General features: G+C 47.1%; 9 protein-coding genes across 9 annotated transcripts; 5 read left to right on the top strand and 4 right to left on the bottom strand.

Annotated features, from left to right (window-relative positions):
• Positions 1 to 127: 127 nt before the first annotated feature.
• BGW36DRAFT_302611 (putative NAD binding Rossmann fold oxidoreductase) lies at positions 128 to 1,587 on the bottom strand (the record flags this gene model as incomplete). Its single annotated transcript, XM_046211803.1, has 4 exons — positions 128 to 395; positions 469 to 562; positions 620 to 1,318; positions 1,401 to 1,587. 4 exons carry the CDS (start codon positions 1,585 to 1,587, stop codon positions 128 to 130), a joined length of 1,248 nt encoding a protein of 415 aa, XP_046068612.1.
• Positions 1,588 to 2,243: 656 nt separating this feature from the next.
• BGW36DRAFT_430488 (dihydrodipicolinate synthetase family protein) lies at positions 2,244 to 3,242 on the top strand (the record flags this gene model as incomplete). The annotated part of the gene is made up of 1 exon (XM_046220848.1): positions 2,244 to 3,242. One exon carries the CDS (start codon positions 2,244 to 2,246, stop codon positions 3,240 to 3,242), a length of 999 nt encoding a protein of 332 aa, XP_046068611.1.
• Positions 3,243 to 3,733: 491 nt separating this feature from the next.
• On the top strand, positions 3,734 to 5,040 carry BGW36DRAFT_301963 (oxidoreductase, zinc-binding protein; the record flags this gene model as incomplete). The annotated part of the gene is made up of 5 exons (XM_046211733.1): positions 3,734 to 3,808; positions 3,864 to 3,891; positions 3,943 to 4,002; positions 4,068 to 4,109; positions 4,163 to 5,040. The coding sequence occupies 5 exons, from the start codon at positions 3,734 to 3,736 to the stop codon at positions 5,038 to 5,040; spliced, it is 1,083 nt and encodes a 360-aa protein (XP_046068610.1).
• Positions 5,041 to 5,072: 32 nt separating this feature from the next.
• On the bottom strand, positions 5,073 to 5,716 carry BGW36DRAFT_385085 (uncharacterized protein). The gene has a single exon (XM_046216878.1). The coding sequence runs from the start codon at positions 5,664 to 5,666 to the stop codon at positions 5,196 to 5,198; it is 471 nt and encodes a 156-aa protein (XP_046068609.1). The 5' UTR covers positions 5,667 to 5,716; the 3' UTR covers positions 5,073 to 5,195.
• A 329-nt stretch (positions 5,717 to 6,045) lies between these two features.
• Positions 6,046 to 6,390, bottom strand: BGW36DRAFT_362284 (uncharacterized protein; the record flags this gene model as incomplete). Its single annotated transcript, XM_046214358.1, has 1 exon — positions 6,046 to 6,390. One exon carries the CDS (start codon positions 6,388 to 6,390, stop codon positions 6,046 to 6,048), a length of 345 nt encoding a protein of 114 aa, XP_046068608.1.
• Positions 6,391 to 10,173: 3,783 nt separating this feature from the next.
• On the top strand, positions 10,174 to 12,198 carry BGW36DRAFT_301602 (putative F-box and WD40 domain protein; the record flags this gene model as incomplete). Its single annotated transcript, XM_046211703.1, has 2 exons — positions 10,174 to 10,822; positions 10,874 to 12,198. 2 exons carry the CDS (start codon positions 10,174 to 10,176, stop codon positions 12,196 to 12,198), a joined length of 1,974 nt encoding a protein of 657 aa, XP_046068607.1.
• Positions 12,199 to 12,855: 657 nt separating this feature from the next.
• BGW36DRAFT_436494 (calponin homology domain-containing protein) lies at positions 12,856 to 14,158 on the top strand (the record flags this gene model as incomplete). The annotated part of the gene is made up of 5 exons (XM_046221448.1): positions 12,856 to 13,216; positions 13,312 to 13,346; positions 13,408 to 13,485; positions 13,548 to 14,026; positions 14,093 to 14,158. The coding sequence occupies exons 1-5, from the start codon at positions 13,164 to 13,166 to the stop codon at positions 14,156 to 14,158; spliced, it is 711 nt and encodes a 236-aa protein (XP_046068606.1). The 5' UTR covers positions 12,856 to 13,163.
• Positions 14,159 to 16,654: 2,496 nt separating this feature from the next.
• On the top strand, positions 16,655 to 18,292 carry BGW36DRAFT_362281 (uncharacterized protein; the record flags this gene model as incomplete). Its single annotated transcript, XM_046214357.1, has 1 exon — positions 16,655 to 18,292. The coding sequence occupies one exon, from the start codon at positions 16,655 to 16,657 to the stop codon at positions 18,290 to 18,292; it is 1,638 nt and encodes a 545-aa protein (XP_046068605.1).
• A 648-nt stretch (positions 18,293 to 18,940) lies between these two features.
• Positions 18,941 to 20,650, bottom strand: BGW36DRAFT_26486 (putative RTA1 domain protein). The gene is made up of 5 exons (XM_046210115.1): positions 20,191 to 20,650; positions 19,609 to 20,125; positions 19,524 to 19,550; positions 19,420 to 19,467; positions 18,941 to 19,347 (listed from the first exon to the last, which is right to left on the bottom strand). Exons 1-5 carry the CDS (start codon positions 20,396 to 20,398, stop codon positions 19,158 to 19,160), a joined length of 990 nt encoding a protein of 329 aa, XP_046068604.1. The 5' UTR covers positions 20,399 to 20,650; the 3' UTR covers positions 18,941 to 19,157.
• Between the last annotated feature and the right edge of the window lie 143 nt (positions 20,651 to 20,793).

Below are 20,793 nucleotides of genomic sequence, written 5' to 3'. Positions count from 1 at the left end.
AATTTGCTCTCGTGCTCGCGAATCGAGACTCGAATTCTTTACATGCGTGTATTTTACATTTATCTTTACTTTTTCAAAACCATACAAAAAATTTAAATTTTGTACTACATTAAACTGTATACTTGAATCACTTCAACGCCAATGTCCCACTCGCATCACTAACAATCTCCACCGACCTCTTCTCGTCCAACGACAGTCTGCCCGCGTGCAAGATCGCCGTTGTCGCAATCGTGTTTTTTAGCGTCGGCAGCCCTCTCTTGTCGAGTTCGTCGAGCGTGACACGTCCCTCGTTCAGTGCCGTCACCGCGTCAATGAATTTCTCGAAGCTGATGTATCCGTAACCCGTTTGGCCTCCAAAGTTGCCCTCTTCGTCGGGGGAGTAGCGCATGTAAAATCTAGACAGAGATTTGACATTAGTTGAACCTAACCTTGTCCTTCAAATGCTTCTTCGAATGGGTTATTACGTACGGGTTATACCACACCAGGTGACCCTGGTTGTCATCGGCCACGTCGTAGCCGCGTTTGGCCTGGTTGATGCGGATTTCGCCTTGAGAGCCCATATCTAGCTATTCATTAGCACTATATATCACAAAAGTATACATAAATTAGGGGTTCTTACAGTGGAAGTACTGGTTAGAATGTACGCCGGCCTTCTGCGGCGCAGTCCAACTAGCAGTATACACCCCCGTCGCAACTCTCGAAGGATCCGACTTCTTTCTCCAGTCTACAAGCAGCGTAATCGTATCTTCCGTCTCAGGGACACAGCCCAAGTCCCATGCGGTGCCGGTACTAGCCGACGCGGTGACCTTGACGGGGGTATACTCCGGCACCATACTCTCACAGATATCAACGTGATGCGAATTAAGATAATACGAGATATCACTATCCTTCCCCGCCCAGGCTTTGAACGTCTCCAATTGGAATTTCGGCTGACTCATATAGCTGTAGAAATAATTAAAGTCGCCGAGACTGCGTGCCTTGGCCCGCGCATCCGCATACGCCGGGTCGAAGCGTTTGTGGTGCTCGATAAAGACGAATACGCCGTGTTTCCTGGATTCGGAGAGCAGGTCGAGATGGTCCTGGAGGAACTTGGTGGCGGGCTTGGTGATGAGCACGTGGATCTTGCGCTGGATGGCGTATAGAGCAATGGTGTAGTGAGTGGTGTCAGGCGTGAAAATGGTGATGGCGGACCCTGGCTCGAGCGCGTCAATGGCGGCCTTGTAAGCTTCTGGATCGGTCTGGTCATCGGCGGGGAAGGACTGGAAGGAGACGTCGAGACTGTTGTATACATCGGAGATGTTTTTCTGGAGATGTTGTTCTAACAATCGGTCAGGATCAATCATTGCATATTATATACCAATTGATAGATATATATATGGTTATATATTAGGATAACTCACTGATGGCAGGAAATTTTCGGCCCGATACACCTGCCATGCTCAATTTTCCCACCTTGCCTCGTCGTCGAAGATCGAATAGCGTCAGACCGACGACGCCGACTTTCTTGTCTGAGCCAGAGGCACCACCGCCGACAAAGCCAGTGGTGTACTCTCCAGTGCCGACCATGAGAACACTAGGAGGAGCCATTTTGATTTCTTTGCAACTGATATTACCACCTTTCTGTTTTTCTAGACAAATCTTTGGGAAGGTGACAAGAGAAGCATCTGTGGCTATGAGTGACGGAAGAATTTCAGTCTTATCTCGCGTTTACATGACCCGGTTTCAATAGCCGGTGGAGATGCTAGGCGGAAAATCCAATTATCTCTCTTCACAGCCTTGATAGCTGCGAAAAAAACACTAGCTGTGGAAAGTGTCGGTTTGATATGATATGATATGATTGAGATTGTCACGAATTGCTGTTTCCTCTTTTTAAGCTTAGTCTTCTTAACGTTGTGAAGTGTCGCGGCAATAGTTAGTTGTGCCGTTACATCATCACGTCGGCTTTTGAACTTTTTTCTAGCACTACTTTTATGGTAGACAACAGGAAATGTATATCATCACCTAATGCATTCTCACTTGCCCCGCCCCCGCACTATGTCTCTATACTTCTCGGAGCTTTCGCCGGGCGGGCTCCTATTGGTGGAAAAAGTTTGTCCTCCAATAGCATCATGGCCTCGTTTTCATTTCGAATAAATTTCCAATTGTTGTTCTGTGTATAATACCATGCTACATTGTCATATCTCTTTATACAGCCCTTATAGAGGTTGACCATCTCAGAACTATACAGAACTGAACACATCAATATGAGGACTCCCCTTCGTCCCGGGGTATACTGCCCAACAGTGACCTTTTTCGACCCTCAGACCGAAGAACTTGACATCCCATCGATCCGCAAGCATGCTGTCCGGCTAGCAAAGGCCGGGCTTGTTGGGCTTGTCACGATGGGTTCCAACGGCGAAGCAGTACACTTGACCCGCGAAGAGCGGAAGACGGTCACTCGCGAGTCTCGTGCTGCTCTCGACGAAGCCGGATACCAGAACGTGCCCATTATCGCCGGGGCGAGCGAGCAAAGCATCCGGGGCAGCATCGAACTGGCGAAGGAATGCGCCGAGGCTGGTGCAGAATACGTCCTGATCGTGCCGCCCAGTTACTACCGCTATGCCGTGGGCAATGACCAGTCAATCTATGAGTTTTTCACCGGCGTGGCGGATAGGTCTCCCGTGCCTGTGATTCTATACAACTATCCAGGAGCTGTGGCGGGTATCGATATGGACTCGGATCTGATCATTCGCATCTCTCAACACCCGAATATCGTCGGAACCAAGTTTACTTGTGCGAATACTGGGAAGTTGACCCGAGTCGCTCGTGCTCTCAATGCCATTACCCCTCCTGCTCCTTTTGCGACCAAGCCTCTGTCAACAACGAAGACAACCGCAAACCATCAATACGTTGCTTTTGGCGGCATTGCCGACTTCGCTCTGCAGACTCTTATCTCAGGAGGCTCGGCTATTATTGTTGGCGGGGCCAACGTGATTCCTCGCACGTGTGTAGAGATATTCAACCTATGGAGCCAAGGGAAGATCGCGGAGGCATATGAGTTGCAGAAGGTACTGAGCGATGGCGACTGGGTGCTGACAAAGGCAGCTATTCCTGGAACGAAGCAGGCTATTCAGCTTTTCTTTGGATACGGTGGCTATCCCCGGCGGCCATTGCGCCGATTGGATGAGGCGAGCATCAAGGATCTTGAAGGAAAGCTTCAAGAAATCATGACAGTGGAACGTAGCTTACCAGACTTTGCTTAGCTGGTAAATAACATTGATATTTGTTATCTTGTACTAGCAGCAAGGATTGGCGTGTATGTAACCAATACCTGATCGCGCAGTATATAATGGAATGTTCACTCAAGTTAGAGCTCATTCCCTCACATCTAACATGTCTGATAAGATCATATGTTGGTAGAATCCAAATAATTAATCTTGTCGACATGGCCCGTGAAATTGCTTTCAATCGCGGGGAAGTGGCAGACACCGACTACGGAGTGGGTGCCCAATTATTGACTCGGCCGAGCCATGCGCAGTATCGGGATTTTTGCCGACACCGAGTTTGTAGCTGTGATAAGCACAGTTGTGTTTGCTGAAAAATCGAGATTAACTTTGTGAATGTAGACATAAACCCCGCTTTCCCTCAATTTCTGTCCTACCCCGTTTTGTACTGTTGCGCGAAATCTTTACTCCTAAGAAAGGACCGATAATTGAAGCTTTGTCAATAGAGGAGAGAATTGAGCGATCCCAAGATGCCTTATCCCGAGGAAGCTCAGGGTTTCATGATTGATGGGCCTGCAAACTGGACCTCCTTCCAAAAGCGTTCAGTGAGTGGTTATATGGTCAGATTGCAGTGCTTTGTATTGACGTTGTATTGCACAGTTCCCGTTGAAACCATTTGGCGAGAGCGGTATGAGTTGGAAGCTGGGTCTGGTGTGACAATGGCTGACTTTCGAAACAGACGTTGACGTGAAGGTCGAGGCATGTGGTATTTGCGGAAGTGACGTTCACACGGCCAGCGGTAGGAAGCTTCGTCAACAAACTCGAAGGTACGAAGGTATTTCTGACTAGAGTGATTGAGTGTAGGTGGTTGGGGGCCTATGCATTTTCCATTGTGCTGTGGACATGGTAGGTTTTCTGCCGACTGGCCAAGCTTGCATTCTCACAGTAGCCTTTCTCAGAAATCGTTGGAACCGCTATTAGAATAGGACCTAAAGTCACAAACATCAAACAAGGACAAAGAGTTGGCGTGGGAGCACAGGTCTATTCCTGCGGCGAGTGCAAGCAATGCAAGAACAACAACGAGACTTATTGCCCCAATATTATAATCGACACGTACGGTTCCAAGTGGCCCGACACTGGTATCATTAGCCAGGGTGGTTACTCTTCACATGTGCGCGCTCATGAGCATTGGGTTTTCCCGATTCCGGAGAAATTAGACACCAACGTTGTCGCTCCCATGCTATGCGCCGGTATCACGGCATTTTCTCCATTAGTCCGCAACGGTGCCGGTCCGGGAAAGAAGGTCGGTATCGTGGGCATGGGAGGAATTGGGCACCTTGGTATTATGTTTGCGAAGGCCTTAGGTGCTGAAACCTGGGCCATCTCCCGCACCCGAGCAAAGGAGGCAGATGCTCGAAAATTGGGAGCTGATGGGTTTATTGCAACTAGCGAAGAGGGATGGGACCAACAGCACCGTTTTTCCTTCGACCTTATTGTGAACTGTGCCAACTCATCGCGGAATTTCGACCTGGCCAGATATCTTTCCATGATGGACGTGCACGGCCGGTGGGTGAGTGTTGGTCTACCAGAAGAAGAGGGACAAATCATCAAAGCGCAGAATCTGATCGACAACGGCGTCTTGATTGGTGCTAGCCATCTTGGAAGTCGTAAGGAAATGCTTCAAATGCTTGATTTGGCTGCAGAGAAGAATCTTGGGACGTGGGTTGAAACGATCGACATAAACGAAGAGAATCTCAAGGAGGCGATGCTTCGGATGAAGAAGGGAGACGTTCACTATCGATTCACACTGACTGGCTTCGACGAGGCATTTCCATAGGCAAAATAAAATAAATAGATCAATGGAGATTTAAAAAAAAAAAGAAAAAGGAAAGTAAGCTCGAACGTTTCGTAGGAGGGAAGCTGTAGTTAAGACGGCAATCCCCCAAGGTCCTCTCCGGCAGAATTGACATAGAGACATATATATAATATACACTAGTCACGCTTAGACTTGACCCCCAAGCCCAGAAGAAAAGACAGCCTAGATGTCATGCCCAGGTAGACAAACGGGACATTGCCCCAGTCCATCGCATTCCAATTCCAGAACTCGTAGTAGACCTGATATCCAAGCGGGGTCAAGCTGTATAGATGGCCGAGGTCGGCGATCAGTAGGTTCAGAAGGAGCGCCCGCCAGACACGCGAGTCACTGGTTATTCGCAGAAGCAAGGCTTCGTTTAAAGCAAAGAGAAGATACATGTTTGCCAATTGCCGTAACCCGACGTGCATCCCCAGGGGCAGCCAACTTGACTCGGAAGGTATCTTCTCTGTCATGGCGAGATAGTGGCTCGGGTAGACGCCCGCGCAGATGGCTCCTGAGAGGGCGGAGAGGGGCTCGACATAGAGGAAGAAGAGTCGGTAGTAGAATGCAATGCGCGTATTATTTTCTTCGCTGGTGCTCTTGGCCATGGTCGATTACTTAACATTGAAGTAGACTTCAAATGTTAGCTCAATGATTCCTGAGAAAGGGTGAGGAAGCTGAGATAGATGGTTGATATGAAGCTATCTAGGAAGCTACGGAGGTCGCTAGTGGGCGGTGAAGGTGAACAGCCTGAGGCATCCTAACTCTCACATATTATTACTATTTTTATATAACAATCTAATACAGAGTGAATTGCTTAGGTAGGAGAGATCAATGATGTTTGATATACGAAAAAGTCATATTATTAATAGGAATATTAATTGACGAAAACCTAAAACAGCATCGCCTTTTCCATCATAGTCATAATCTCTACCACCATCTTACAAACATCAACACTTCACTCCCATAACCACCTGATGCGACAACTTACTCAAAGCCGCGTTTCCAATCATTCCAGCAATCCTTCCACGGAACCGGATATCCACCATCATCTCGTTTACATCCCACTAGCTGAGACGGAGTACCAAGCTCATCGCGCCACCACATTAGCTTGAACAACTGCTGACCATTCCACAAAATCCACTGCGTGGCACCAAGAACCCACGCATCGCGGACTTCTGGGTTGTCCTGCGAGTGTTCATCCTCTAAGGCACCATTCATTGCCTTCAGTACCTCTAAAGGATAGGCTAAAAAGACACCCGTCTCGTTAAGATGGACTTGAAAGGCCTGAGAATTAATATACCGAGCTGGTCCATTCGCGGGATTGGGCATGGCGTCTGTAATATCTTCGCTTAGGTGTTGATAGAAGCTTGCTAATGCCCATCGTGTATCCTATTGCTACGTGTAAGTTTAATTACTGGGGCATATAGGAATGAAGAGGCTATACAAACCTTCCACTTGAGTTTCTCGACTCGTTCCTAGCTCTTCCCTACAAGTCCTATTAGTCTCGCCAGCTTACAGTGAGAGGGATGGTTGTATGGGATTTCCTCGGCAAGTTCAAGACAGACGCTTTCTAGGTAGCGAATGCCATTGTCTCCATCGGAATAAATGCCTATGGCATGATTTACTGTGTCACCAGTCTCAAAAATTATATCTTAGAAGTTAACAGATGTGGAGCCGCTATGTGGCCCCTTGAAGTCAATTGAGGTTACACGCCTCTTTAAAACCATTTGGATATGGACGAGTTATGCTAATATCGATTTAGGAGTCCTATGTAATAACTGGTTATGCTTCTATGTTTCTATGTATTCTTCAATCAGTTGGCTCTGGAATACCGAAAAGACAATCATAAGGAATTCTGATAAGCGCTGTAAACAAAGAAATACATTGGAAGGAGAAAATATTCTAAAAAAGGAAACTGGAAAAAGAAAGTATGCGAGTGTAGAGGTTGGATGCGCGGCTAAGACGACTATATGAAGCCTACACGGGTATTCCTGCTTCAGTGACGCGCTGGTTTCAGTTCCGTTTCAGCAGTAATTTAGTATTTTTGTCGAAGAATAAGACAATTCAAATATAAAATCTCGCTAGTATGTTCGGTGACTAAAACATTGAATCATGTCTTCGTTCTCCGTGCTATGCTTTGTTACGTGTTACGAGCCAAACAAGATCATTTGACAACCCAGCGCGTCTAATCTCACTCTCTCAAATCTCATCAATATTTTTTTAATTAAAGAGCAAATAAAGAATGGCAGCCACATTGAGCCTCAACATGGATGCCCTGAAGTGCCCTGATACGGATGATAATGAAAAGCCGCCCTTATCCACCAAGTCTCTGTCTATTAGAATCAAGTCGACTTTTAAAACGGGCGCGGTTAAACCAGCAGAGCAGGAATATTCCGTTCCAAAAGGGTATTCGCTAAGTGAACACCGAAGCTACTATTTTCCCAATTGGCATATACAACAAGTGGAACGAACTGATTTTTCGATTTCCAATTCATAATGTCTACTGGTTCATTAGAAGTTCAAAGGATGTAAAAGCAGACCATCCAGAGGAAAGTGGTTACAAAGCTATTCTCAATGTATTCAGTCTCCCTGCATCAGTTTTCAACTGTCCTTCAATTGTGATTGAGAGATGACATTAGGCTTATCATATAAATCAACTCAATAATGGACCAGGGTCCCATATACGGCGAGATAGTAGTATTCAACAGCACGTGAACAATGCACCAAATGTGACACAGATACGACAGACCAAAATACCCTCACAAGTACAAGAATAGGGATTTTCCCCAGCTCTTCCCATCCAGCGGGAAGTCTCTATGAGATACCAGCACATGAGTATCCATATAGCCAACAAAATTGCAAGGGGTAACGTCATGGTTCGGTCTCCAGGAGGCACCTATCACAAGGTCGATAAAGAATATACTCGTGTGGCGATCACTTGCAGCAAGGATATTAAAGGTGTCATATATCACCCTTACAGCCATGAGGGGTTCCAGAATAATTTTCACCGAGCAGAAGAGATATATCCTTCTTCCTCTCGTTCTCGGGGAAAGTGCATAAATCCACGAAGAAGCGTCAATGTCTAATATCAGCTTATATCCGTGAGTTTGGTCAAAGACAAATCTTGGAAGGGACCTGTTAAATAAACTTTACTCTTTTAGTTATTACATGAATTTGTCATCCACAGATGTTCTCAACATTAAAGGCGCATATACATGATTGTTAATTCATATAACTAGCTATTACGTGTATAGCTGTATCGGTTCCTAACCAAATAAACATGATGCAGAGTTTATTCACCGATATCCTATGATTTATATTATATCAACTCTGGTATGTACACATTTACGTAACTAACCTTCGAGTCTGACTCTTCGTGAAAAAATAGCTGGTATCGATGCCGATATCGCACATATGCATCAGCATCTAAAGGTTTGAGCTTTAATCATGTGGCCGTTCCTAGGCCTGAAATTAATAGTAAATCTAATTGTACCTGTATACCCGTGGTTAGTGATCTATGATCTCTTACCTGTGACAACCTTATAAAACGGGTTAATACACTAGAGACTTAATTAATATGCATTGCATTTTATTAAGGGTTTGTGAGGCATGATCATATTGTGCCAAATTTAATCTGAAACCACAGAATTGATGATCAATAAATCAGGAGTCTAGAAAATTCAACAATCTTCAATTTTATAGAGCAAATAAAATTGTTGCAGGCGTCGGTGCCTGAGGCATTCAATAGACAGCTCTACCCTGGCCACAGGCATAAGTTAAAGCATTCACTGAGCGTCTCTAGGCTACTCTAAGGCGTAAGTCTACGGATCATAATTAATGAACAACCCATGAGCCTGATTGAGCGGTACGGGTAGGGCGTTGTGGTTGCTATTATTATGTACAACTTCCACAGCCTGAGAAAATTCTCCCTTGGTACGCATCAGCTTTACACATTTATGGATCAGACTTTTAAATTTATGGAGCTCCGTTGGCCCCAGATCCTTACCCCGGACTACGTCGTATGCACACAATAATTAGAACACTAATATCGCTAGTACGTGCCAACGTGGGATCTAGTTATTATTAGATTACAGCGATCATTTGACTGATCAATTGTTGTAGAAACAGCACTTGAGAGTTTGTCTGGACCACATCTGGCATGCATGATCACCTAAGACCAAGTACTTAGGTCCTCGAATCAAGGGCACGTAGGGAAAAGAAGGTGGAAAAGAGAACTCTGCACCATTCCAGTCTGGCCCGAAAAAGTATTTCTCGGGGCCATCTAGCAGATCAGCACAGGCGTGATTGGCGGGCAGCCTTCTGGCCCCGATCTGTTCGGATCTGAATTTGGATGACAAGTGCCTAAAAAAAAATAGAGAGGAGAGAAAAGAAAAGGGCAAAAAGGTTGAAAAAAATTTTAAATTCAAAGTTCAAAATTTCACGGCCAACCACAGTAGGGCCTCGAGGCGGTGACGGGGAACCCGACGCCACCCACGGCCAAGGCTGAAGGGGGCACTTTGCCCCTTCAGGCGTTGCCATCAATCGCATAATTTCTCCCCTTCGCCTTCAAGAAAACCATTCTTTCATTATCCCCCCCTCCCCTCTCTCGTCTTCATTCCGTCTCTCAGCTGTCTCCCCACAATCGTTATTCCAGCTGTCTCTCTTCTTCCTTTTCCTCCTTTCTTCACTCGTCTCAATTTCTTGTTCGCGCCCCCTTCGTTTCTTGGAGTTGCGGAGCGTTTCCTTTTCCCCATGTTTTGCATCGATTTTGCGGGGATTTTAATATTACGCTTATAGTGCCTGCACCCTGGCAGTGCCCCTTACGTCCTCATTTCTTGTTTGATTCTTCAAAAGCCATTGATACACTTGCCACCCCCCAATACCCGCTTGTATTTAGACTCCAATTCCTTCTTGCACGAGCATTCGAGGCTGAGCCTGCACCAAAAACTCGCGCGCTTCTCTTGAAACCGTCGTTATCTTCGAAACACCATGACGCCTTCCGATTTCAGTGGCTCTCGTTCGTCTAAGCGTCGCCCTTCCCTACTCTCGCGCACTCGACCAAAAACCGCCAATATCGGAGAAGAACTAGATACCACCACTGCTTTGCCGTGGATGAGTTCTGGACCATGGGCTCCCAATCCTTCGTACAACAGCCCGGAAGAAAGCAGCGGGCTGTCATATTGTCGAGATGAAGATCATCTTAACAGTGCAATCTTGCAGGAAATATCTGAATTTCCCGAGCCCATGCCGCGCCATCGTTCTGCGAAGAGCTTCTCTAGCATCCGCCATGGCGTCGATGGGTTACGTGCCCTTGGCCGCCGCTTGTCGGTGACAATCCGCCGGAAACCCTCAAGACATAATATTTATGCGTCACACGAAGGAGGCCAGGAAGCCGACCTTGCTGGAGAGAGCGCCGGACATGCAGGCGATGGAAGACATCGCAACGCCTGGTTCAAAGGACATAGTATTAATCGCCGACCGTCGTTTCGCAGTGTATCGGCATTGCAAACGTTTTACGCTCCAACTGCCAACATGGCGAATTTCATTCCTGGAATGGGCTTTGAACCACCCGTGTTCCCAGATGAATACTCTGGCGGTGCAGCCGCGCGGGCTGCCGCTGCGGCTCAAAACGAGATGGCCAAGACTGGCAGAGACATTTCTGCCGTCGACTCCAAGATTTTTGATGCTGAGAGTGGCATTGGGATTGATTTACGTGACCGTTCTGAATTTTCTGATTCAGAGCTGGCAATTGTCCGGATAGGTAAGTGCCTCGGTTTGATACAAATCAATTTGACCTGAACTAATTGGTAAGCAGACCCTGTCGCCTACCTGCCCACGGAACTTATGTTTCAGGTGCTTTCATACTTGGACCCGCGGTCACTTAGTAAGGCCGAAGCCGTTTCCAAATCGTGGGGCAAAACTGCTTCTTCCCATCATGTTTGGCGCAGTGTCTTCCGTCGAGAATATGACCGTCAAGGATCGAGACCACCAACCATGACGAAGAAGACGCAGTCTGCCGGTTTGGGCAAGACCCTTCCCAACCAAGATTGGAAGAAAATGACATCTGTCCGACAGGCCTTAGACCGGCGATGGAAAGAGGGCAAGGCTGCCGCAATCTATCTCCAAGGCCATACCGATAGTGTTTACTGCGTGCAGTTTGATGAGCACAAGATCATCACCGGTTCACGAGACCGCACCATTCGTATCTGGGATGCTCATTATCCTTGGCCTTGTTTGAAGGTTATCGGCTCACCCTCGGCCCAACAACAGCGAGGATCTGCGGGTACTTATATTAACCCTCAGCCTTTGGGCAATCCGCCTTTTCTTTCTATTTGCCCGCCAAGCCAGGCCTACAATGATGTTATTGACCTTGCTGTACAATCACCTGAATGCCATAATGCTTCCATCCTCTGTCTTCAATTCGACGATGAGATTATGGTGACAGGATCTTCCGATTTTACTTGCATAGTGTGGGATGTTAAGAATGATTACAAACCGATCAGACGTTTGGTTGGTCACAGAGCCGGCGTCTTGGATTGCTGCTTCGATGACAGATACATTATCTCTTGCTCGAAAGATACTACCATCTGCATCTGGGATCGAGAAACAGGACGGCTTGTCAAGAGATTGCTCGGCCACCGTGGACCAGTCAATGCTCTTCAGCTGCGCGGCGATCTCCTCGTATCGGCTAGTGGAGATGGTGTGGCTAAATTATGGAACATTGCATCTGGCGTTTGTGTCAAGGAGTTTTCGAGTAAAGATCATGGACTTGCTTGCATTGAATTTAGTGAAGACGCGCGGACCATCCTAGCTGGCGGGAACGATCAAGTCATTTACCAGTACGATGCCAACACTGGCGATATGATTGGGGAGATCAAAGGTCATTCTGGTCTAGTGCGATCTTTGCATCTAGACACCCTTAACAACCGTGTTGTCAGTGGTAGCTACGACTTCAGTGTGAAAGTTTTCGACTCTACCTCAGGTCAGCTTTCTATTGACCTGCCTGGGTGGACTACCAGCTGGATGTTGAGTGCAAAGTCAGATTATCGACGTATTGTTGCCACGAGTCAAGACTCTCGTACTGTGATTATGGATTTTGGATATGGCCTGGATGGCATTGAGTTATTGGAGGAGTAACACTTTTTTATCTTCTTCAGCCACATTTGCTTTTTACTAAGATTCCCCATCCAAACCCTGTGCAGTCGAGTCTATTGGGGTCATACCATGTTCTCGTCTGGGCTGCCGGGTCGGTGACCGCTTTTTTCATTTCTGCATTTGGCATGCTTTTCTCTTTTGATGTTATTTATGATTACATTCTTCTTTTTGGATTGGCGTCGCGGACCATAATTGCCCTATCACCGCCCATAAAATGTTGTCTGATCCTTATTTATTTGACCATGATAGAGAGCAGCTGCGGGATCTTGCTTTTTTGCTTTCACGTCACTACCATTGCTTTCCCTTCCTTTCTATTCCCTTTTCACTTCTGCATGATAGAGTACCCCCGATACACGGACAGGATAGACTCGGTTTTTTTTTTGATTCTCCCGATAGATGAACCATACTCTGCATCTTGCTTTCACATAGATAGCATTCTTAGCTTTCAACAATGGCTTGCCTAATTGAGCAAGGGTTTTGGATACAGTTTCTGCAATACTCTATTTATACAGTATACCATATTCATGGGTGTAATATCTCTCTCCAGCATCTTGGGCAGCGGAAGAGCAAAGCGCGGCTGTGATTGGCGGGTGTGTTTACTTAGCGCTGGGGTGGCCGATTAGCGGGGATAACATAACAAAAACTTCCCATTCTGTGTGTATCCCATCATAAACAAACAATCCAGAGCCTGCCTGGTCTCGCCATCAATCTTGATAGCTTAGCGCTGTACTTTATAAGACCTGGAAGTCTTCGAAATCGTTCACTAGTCGAATTGTACCTCCGACCCCTTGCACATACCCCGCCATGAGTGAATCTAGGTGTGTTTTCGCAGCCGCCATGGTTCGGGACACCCTTGGAAAGCCTGTTGGCCATCCGAGGGTGTCCGTTCCAGTCTATTGTCAAGCTGACCATGGGTCTACACAACTAGGCAAGAGCTTTTAGCATGGATGAACAACCTGCTCCAGCTCAACGTTACCAAGGTTGAGCAATGCGGCACTGGGTACGATTCTATACCCCTCCCCTATCCATTTGACCAAACCCTTCAATATGTCCAGCCTGTCATATGCGATTTTATTAACACCTCTTGTTTCCTAGAGCTGCATTCTGCCAAATCTTTGATTCTATTTTCAGTTAGTCATCCTCTACTACATGCGCTCGCTCGTTCGACTAACGTCGATACCCCCTTTCTAGTGGACGTTCCGATGATGCGCGTTAAATTTAATGTCAACACCGAATATGCATACCTACAAAACTTCAAGGTTCTTCAGAGTGCGTGACTGTGATTCCCACTCCAAAATGCCTACAACGGTCGTCCTAATTTCCCTTCGCAGACATCTTCAACCGCCACCAGGTTGACCGACCGGTGCCAGTCGAATCACTGGTGAAATGTCGCATGCAGGACAACCTCGAGTTTCTTCAGTGGGCCAAAAAATTCTGGGACCAACACTACCCCGGCGGCGACTATGACGCCGTGGGTCGTAGGAAAGGTTCGGGTGCCCCAGCAGCCGCACCAGTGACTGCTGCGCGCACCACCAGTGCCGGAGCTCGTCGAGGCGGTACCACGCCCACCGGCGCCGGTGTGCGACCTCGTGTCGCTGGAGCAGGCGGAGCTAGTTCTGCAGCGTTGACACAAGAGATTGCGGCACAGAAGGAGGCGATTGCCGGGCTTGAAAAGGAGCGCGATTTCTACTTTGCCAAGCTCCGGGATATCGAGCTGTTGCTGCAGACTGCTGTTGAAGCTGATCCGGAATTGGAAAAGGACGATGACTCCCTCGTGAAGCATATCCAAGGCATTCTTTATTCGACCGAGGTAAGTAGCAGAATCAAAAAAGATTGCTGGTAGTATGAGTGAGTGAATTGCTGACAGCTTGAACAGGAAGGTTTTGAGATTCCCGCAGAAGGTGAAGGGGAAGTTGGCGGAGAAGAACTCGAGACGTTCTAGACTGTGCCATGCTCCTCCTCTTCCTCCTTTTGGCATTCCCTTTTCCTTCACCTGCACGTCAAATACCCTCTATGGTTCCTGATTCGCCACATATTGTGCCCTTTTATCCGGTTTCAGCCTCCACATTCCACCCAATAAAAGAGGCGGTTATTGCCCTCCAGTACCTATTTAACATGAAAACGGCTAGAGTCACATGTGTTTCCTCTTATTAGAATACATATAGTGATAAGAGATAACAGTTCGATTGCGTTGTATCAAGTGACAGGCCCTCGCCCTCGTCGACAAATATTTTATTACAATGCAAATACTTCGAGTGAAGTATGATGCGTATATTCTTGTAGACTAATCCTAACGACTTGAAAGAGACTGGATATGCTGGCAGCTACCCGGCCATCTAACCGAGCTACATAGATGAAAATTGATCTGTCGTCGTATATGTTTGCCTATGGCGCTCGGTCACGTGTTAATCAAACGCTCTTTGTGTTCCTACTCAGTCAACCGTTCAACATCATTTTTGCCGGTTTAGTCAGTCTCAATGCATTCTTATTCGCATCACTTTTACCCCCGTTTACGCACAAAAATATACAGTTCGATATGAGTTGGCTAATCATCAGACGGAACCATCATAGCTAGTCGAGATAGTACAGGTTGAACCGTTCATCGACTGTCGTATTGATAAAGTACATTGGATATTGCCATGACAGGGACAGAAACACCGTAAAACCATACAATGTTTGTGGTATAACCCTACAACTTGTGAATTGGCATCTCCATAGTAAGCAAATGACCTCATCGACTCACAAGAGAGACACCGGAAATAACAATAATCCAATAATAATAGTTGGTGGTGGGTGGTAGTAGTACGGAGTAGGACCACTAGCCAATGGCGGGGCGAGAAAGTGATCAGCCCGCATTGCAATTAAACAAGCCGCTGTTTCGGGACTAGCGGCTGTTAAAGTTAAGCAGGCCCGCCAGTGGTGGAATACCTTAGTCCTTAGTCGTGCTTAGTACTGCGACGTGATCCTGTCAATAATATCAACGATCGACTGATGCAAGGACGGTACACTATTATTATTATATTATTATTACCATCGTCACTAGCATTACGGCCTGATTCCAGTGTATGGCGAGTCAAGCAGGCGGGAAATATACAGGATGACTGCAACCAGATACTGTCCGAGCTGATCGGCCTGACTATTGCCATCCCTGTAGTTATGATTGTGATTTATTGTTATTGTGAATCACTCGGAGTCTCGACCAGGGCCTCCCAGTCTGTCCCGCCCCCTAAGCCGCTTTGGGACAGGCTTCCATGTGCCTTCCCGGTGTTCTATTACCGTTACTTTCGTTACTATACTATAACCATACTCTACTGTATGATTTCTACATGTTTCCTATGTCATTATCAATATATGGTTAGATATAACTATGTATTGTATATATTCCTTGATGACTTGGGTGGTGACAGGGTTAGCATGGCAACAGCATTGTGGAGGTGGTAACGACACCGTATTGAGCCGGTATCTTTGGTCGCTACCACTCGAAACGCCAATATTACGCAGTAATTGTGCCCCACTTGGAGGTTTGCATAGTCAGGAACGGTAAAGACGACTGGGGCTGCCACTGTCAGGGACGGGCGAGAAAAACCGGCCGCCCTTCAATGTTCTCTCCACTCATAAAAACAACCACTAACCAGTAGTACGACAACAACGACCGTCTCTCTTTCCTTTCATGTCTCTCGACCTCTGTCCTGTCTCTTACCAGCCTTCTCCCTTTCCAATGCGCGGCGGGATATCATCACCGCTCGTTATTCCTACTCGTGCCGTCATGTGTTAGCACGCCGGATCCTGACTCTCCTTTTGTCTGCTTCTGTTTGCCTTCTTTTTACCAGGTGCGAGACACCCTCCGACCACGCCTTGGCAATCCTATCGCTAGGATGTTATTCCACTGACCCTCACTGCCTAGGTTCCGTGAAACGGTTCATTGAAGATTACCTTCGATTCATTCATTCCTTTTACTTACTTCAAGCCCGCTTATCGAGCGTTCGTTCATTACTACACAACTCAACAATTCTCTCGCGACCGGGTCATATCAATAGCCCTTTTTCTCTTTCGTTCCCTCCTTCCGATTTGATTGTCGAATATACTATATCATCTATCCAACGATCTACCACTCCTTAAACCACTCCTTAAACTAGTTGGCTGGCCAGTCTGATTTCCTCCGACACGGTTTTGATTTTCGAAACGTCCATCCGAAGTGCGAATGTATGCTCAGTTCCTGACGCTGGTCGAAAACTCCGCAAGAAACGAGATACCAAGCTGATTCGACTGTAAATAAAGAACTGAATGCCGAATGCTTTGGACGCAGCGTGGGTTACTACAAATTCATTGTCTGGATGCCGGTCATTGTTTAGCCATACAGTCACAGTTGAAACAGACGTTGTCAGGACCTTCGAGGATAGCATAGGGGTGTATAGACCCACGGGGTCATTCATCGAGAATGACCCATCATCACGGTCATGGGAGGAGACGGCCCCTCATAGGGTCAGAGATGCGGCGGAAGTTGACGTCGGAAGCTTCCAACATCGACACACAGCCAGCTCTTTATCATGAGCATCACCACTTTCGCCCCCACAATTCTGCACATACAGAGCTGGAAGAGCACATACCGGACGAAAATGTCGTTGATACGCATGTTCAACCTATTGCAGATGCAGATCACGCCCTCCACCGAAGGGCTAGCCACGCTGTACAGACAGTAACGACATATGTGGCCACACAGATAGATTTGATTCTGGAAAGCGGATCAAAGACAGTTGCCCAATATACCGTGTCGTCACTCCCTGCAGTCATCACCGATCCCACGTTTGGCGTCATCACCATCCCCGCCAACGCAGGCTCTCCTGTGACCGCGGGACACCCATTACCAGTACCAGCGGCAACCGAAGCTACGGCGACTAGACCGACAGCTATGGCAGCAACAGCGAATCAGCAAGTACCTATCAATCCATCTTCTACATCGTCATCATCATCCTCCTCCTCCTCCTCCTCCTCCTCCTCCTCCTCCTCCTCCTCCTCCTCCTCCTCTTCTTCTTCCTCTTCCTCCTCCTCCTCCTCCTCTTCCTCCTCGTCATCCTCGTCATCATCCGAACCGTCACAAACATCTGCCACGCAGTCCTCATCAAATTCATCAACAATCTCAGACGCTACAACCTCCGTCACCACAACATCTACCAGTGGTACTATTCCAACATCCATATCCAAGACATTGTCTGATACTACCTCTATTTCTACCTTTACCTCATCTTCTGACTCTACCACAACCGTATCGGCCTCTTCAGGTTCTTCGACTTCTACAACCAGCCTATCGCCGAGCTCCACAACATTATCAGATGGCGCAGTTATACCTATATCTGCCACATCTACCTCCACTGCCACATCCACAGCATCGTCAACAGCAAGTGTTGATTCGTCGAGTAGTGGCGTCGACAAGTCCAAAGTTGTCGGGGGTGTAATTGGCGGAGTCTTCGGCCTGTTGCTGATCTTGGTACTTGCATTCCTGTTTTTCCGGTGGAAGAAACTACGCTCAACTGAGACAGCAGGCTTGGCTAGTCGAGGTGGCCATTTTGGTGGTGATACTCGAGGCTTCCAGTCCCGCTCTGGCGAAATGTCATCTCAACGTTCGAGTAATCCTGTCGCCACTGCTACATTGTTAGGTCGATGGCCTTCTTCTCCTGGCTATGCAGGTGGAAACAACACAAGTGAGCGCGGCTTTCAGAAGATTTCAGGTCGCAAGATTCCGTCGGTCCTCCGTACAGGAGGCGATGGATACGGCGGCGAAATCGAGGAAGAGCCCATACCGGACTTGCTAACGCCGCCTCTGGAAAGTATCAGTCCTGTGTCTCCTTCCAGTGCCATCCATGGAAACCATCATCACTCTCTAGTCCGGATTGACTCTGGTGATATGGCCATGATGCGTCCATCACCGGCTAGGACTCCAGCAACGAGTAGCGTTGATTTGGCATCCTCGGGGTCTGGCTTACACGTAGTTGTTTCCCCATTACGACCTGATTCCTTAGGCCGAAGCTTATCTAGGCATGACGGAAGCAGAGACAGCCGCTTTACAGAGAACATTTGAGTCTACAAGAGCAGCTTGAAATAATTTACGACGAAACCCTTTTGGGTTATGTTTTGGATCTAGCGCATTTATTTACCTCATACACTCATACATACCGACCACGACCTTTTTTTAATGCATTTCAGTGGCTTTACATACGATGAGATCTCCAAACCCTTTCAGATTCTCTTAGATTCTCTTCACATGTGCACATCTTTAATGTCAAACTACATACCCCAGTGGCCTGTCTATACCGTTGAACTCGGCTGGAATTTATATTGCATGACGATTTGCAGTACTGAACTATTCCTTGCTCTATTTTCATTCTTTTCCTGTCTAATGCCTTGGCAAGGAAGAGAGGTATTCTCTTCATATCTTTATTATCTATCATATTATCCTCTTCAGATCTCTTACATGTTCTGATACCCCTTTACCCTCGACTTAGCTTAATGTCTTATTTTCCATTACGGGTCAAAGACCTGTTTTAACAACTACCTTTACTTTTGTCTGTTCGACATTTTGTTGGAGAATGGGGGTGAGGAGCTCATCGGATGCCCAGCCAAGCTAAAAGTTTGTTCGGATATCTGCATTGTCATCATATCTCTGGGTGCGTGCACCTTTTATGTACAATTTTGAATGCAATTACATAACTGTTTATTCAAATATTAAGTAATTGTCGATTGATCTACGCGATGTACTTCTGAAGGAAACGGCTGGTATCCATTACTCTGCCGCAAAGGGTAATCGCTGTATCAAAATATACATCGATTCAAACCGCCATCTATGTCTTTATGTCATATACCACTTTATCTACTAGCCCTGAATAAACAACTAAATTGGGACCAAACAGGCCGAAAAAAAAAGAATAATATCATGACGACACAAATCAGGCCTCTGTAACAATCCGCTTGTTCGACGACGAAGACATCACTCCTTCTTCAGGAGTCTCCGACTTGTAGTCTTTCTCCCCGTCGGCTGTGGGCAGAGGAGAGGTTGGTTTTGTGGCTGAGCCCATTTCTGGGAAAAATACTCCTGGGGAGAAGATAGTGAGGAGAAAAGCTGGGTATAGGACCATCCTATCATCAAGTCAGACATTTCAATTTCTCACTTTTAATGAATTGGTATGAGGTAGAGGAGGATTGGCTTACGCTCCCTCGAGGACATAGAATAGGACTTCGTTGCGCATAACCGAGTTTCTGTATCGAGGGTTAGTTTATAGCTTGCTTGCAACTGAGTGAGGCATTCTACTCACCCCCATCCACCGGCCATTTCGGCGATACTACAGCCAAGTTAGAGAAAGTTACATTTCTTGCGAAATTCTCAGAACGGAACATTACCGATAAATGCACCGAATCAAAATCCCCGCATATGCACCACTAACCGCACCACAGAAAATCCGGAAGCGTCGCGAATACCAAATCCGCGCCTCCTCCGAGCTCCGCAGCTCAGGAGAGGCATTGTGGAAGTGCTTGGTAGCCGCGAGGAAGAAGTCGAGGGATAGCAGGCCAAACACAGCCAGATTGACCACTTGCAGCACTATGCCGGCGAGGATAATGTCATTCCCGGTCTTCAGCCTTTTTGCGTCAACGGGTGTCTCGTTCGAGGCAGCCGCGTCGACGCCCCCGCCGACGGCTTGCAGACAGAGACAGAAGACGTCGAAGGGGATGAAGATCCAGGTGTAGAGCCGAGGTGTGACGCGTGAAAAGGACGGGCCGACGGTGCGCGCCACGTGTTTGAGGGTCAGGTAGATGCCCGCGCAGATGAGGGTTGGTGCCAGGATGATACAGACTAAATCAAGCTTGAATCCTGGATCGGACCAGGGATTTGAGTGCATAAGAATACGGCCAATGTATCCTGTTGAATAGATTGTTACTAATTTATTCTTTCTTTGGGTAAATGATAGGGTAAGTTGTACTCACCACAAGTCTCAAGTATAAACCCTGCGCCGACAACAATCCCAAATGCCCATGTTCGCTTCCATAGGCCTATCGCGACCGTGATGAGCGCGCATAATGCGTATGCTACTGTGAAGAAAACGTTCGCTCCCAGGTTCGGATAGTACCCGAGAGTCGTCGCCGACACTGGGCAGTAGATGGAGACTTCGGTACAGGTGTCTGTGCGCCCCATTGTGACTGCACTTAGCAGCTATAGTTGAATATCGTTTGCGTCTTAGATTCAATGTCGCGATTGGAGAGAGCTGGTTTAGAGTCTGGTGGATGTTATGGGCGTGGACACAGGTAAATGAAGATATTAAAAGAAAGGATATGACATAAAACAAAAGAGTCGAGCGAGAGTATTAGAAGTATAGATTATGCTTTCAAGGTTAAGTTGATAATAATATTTGGACTCAGTTCATGTCGATGGTGGCTCTGGGGCCATCTAAGTACGTCCAACTAACGAAGCCTCAAACCGGATGATGGCCAGCCGAGAGAAAATGTTTCAAGCGTGGCAGCCAGAGCCACAGCCTATCAGAGGCCCATGACAATTGTACATGTACAATGATGAATCTCGCTTGCTCATAG

The sequence above is a fragment of the Talaromyces proteolyticus genome, assembly GCF_021365285.1.
Source record: "Talaromyces proteolyticus strain PMI_201 chromosome Unknown BGW36scaffold_10, whole genome shotgun sequence".
NCBI classification, from domain to species: domain Eukaryota; kingdom Fungi; phylum Ascomycota; class Eurotiomycetes; order Eurotiales; family Trichocomaceae; genus Talaromyces; species Talaromyces proteolyticus.
Note: the sequence above shows the minus strand (reverse complement) of the source record. Positions and strands in the feature narration are given on the sequence as shown.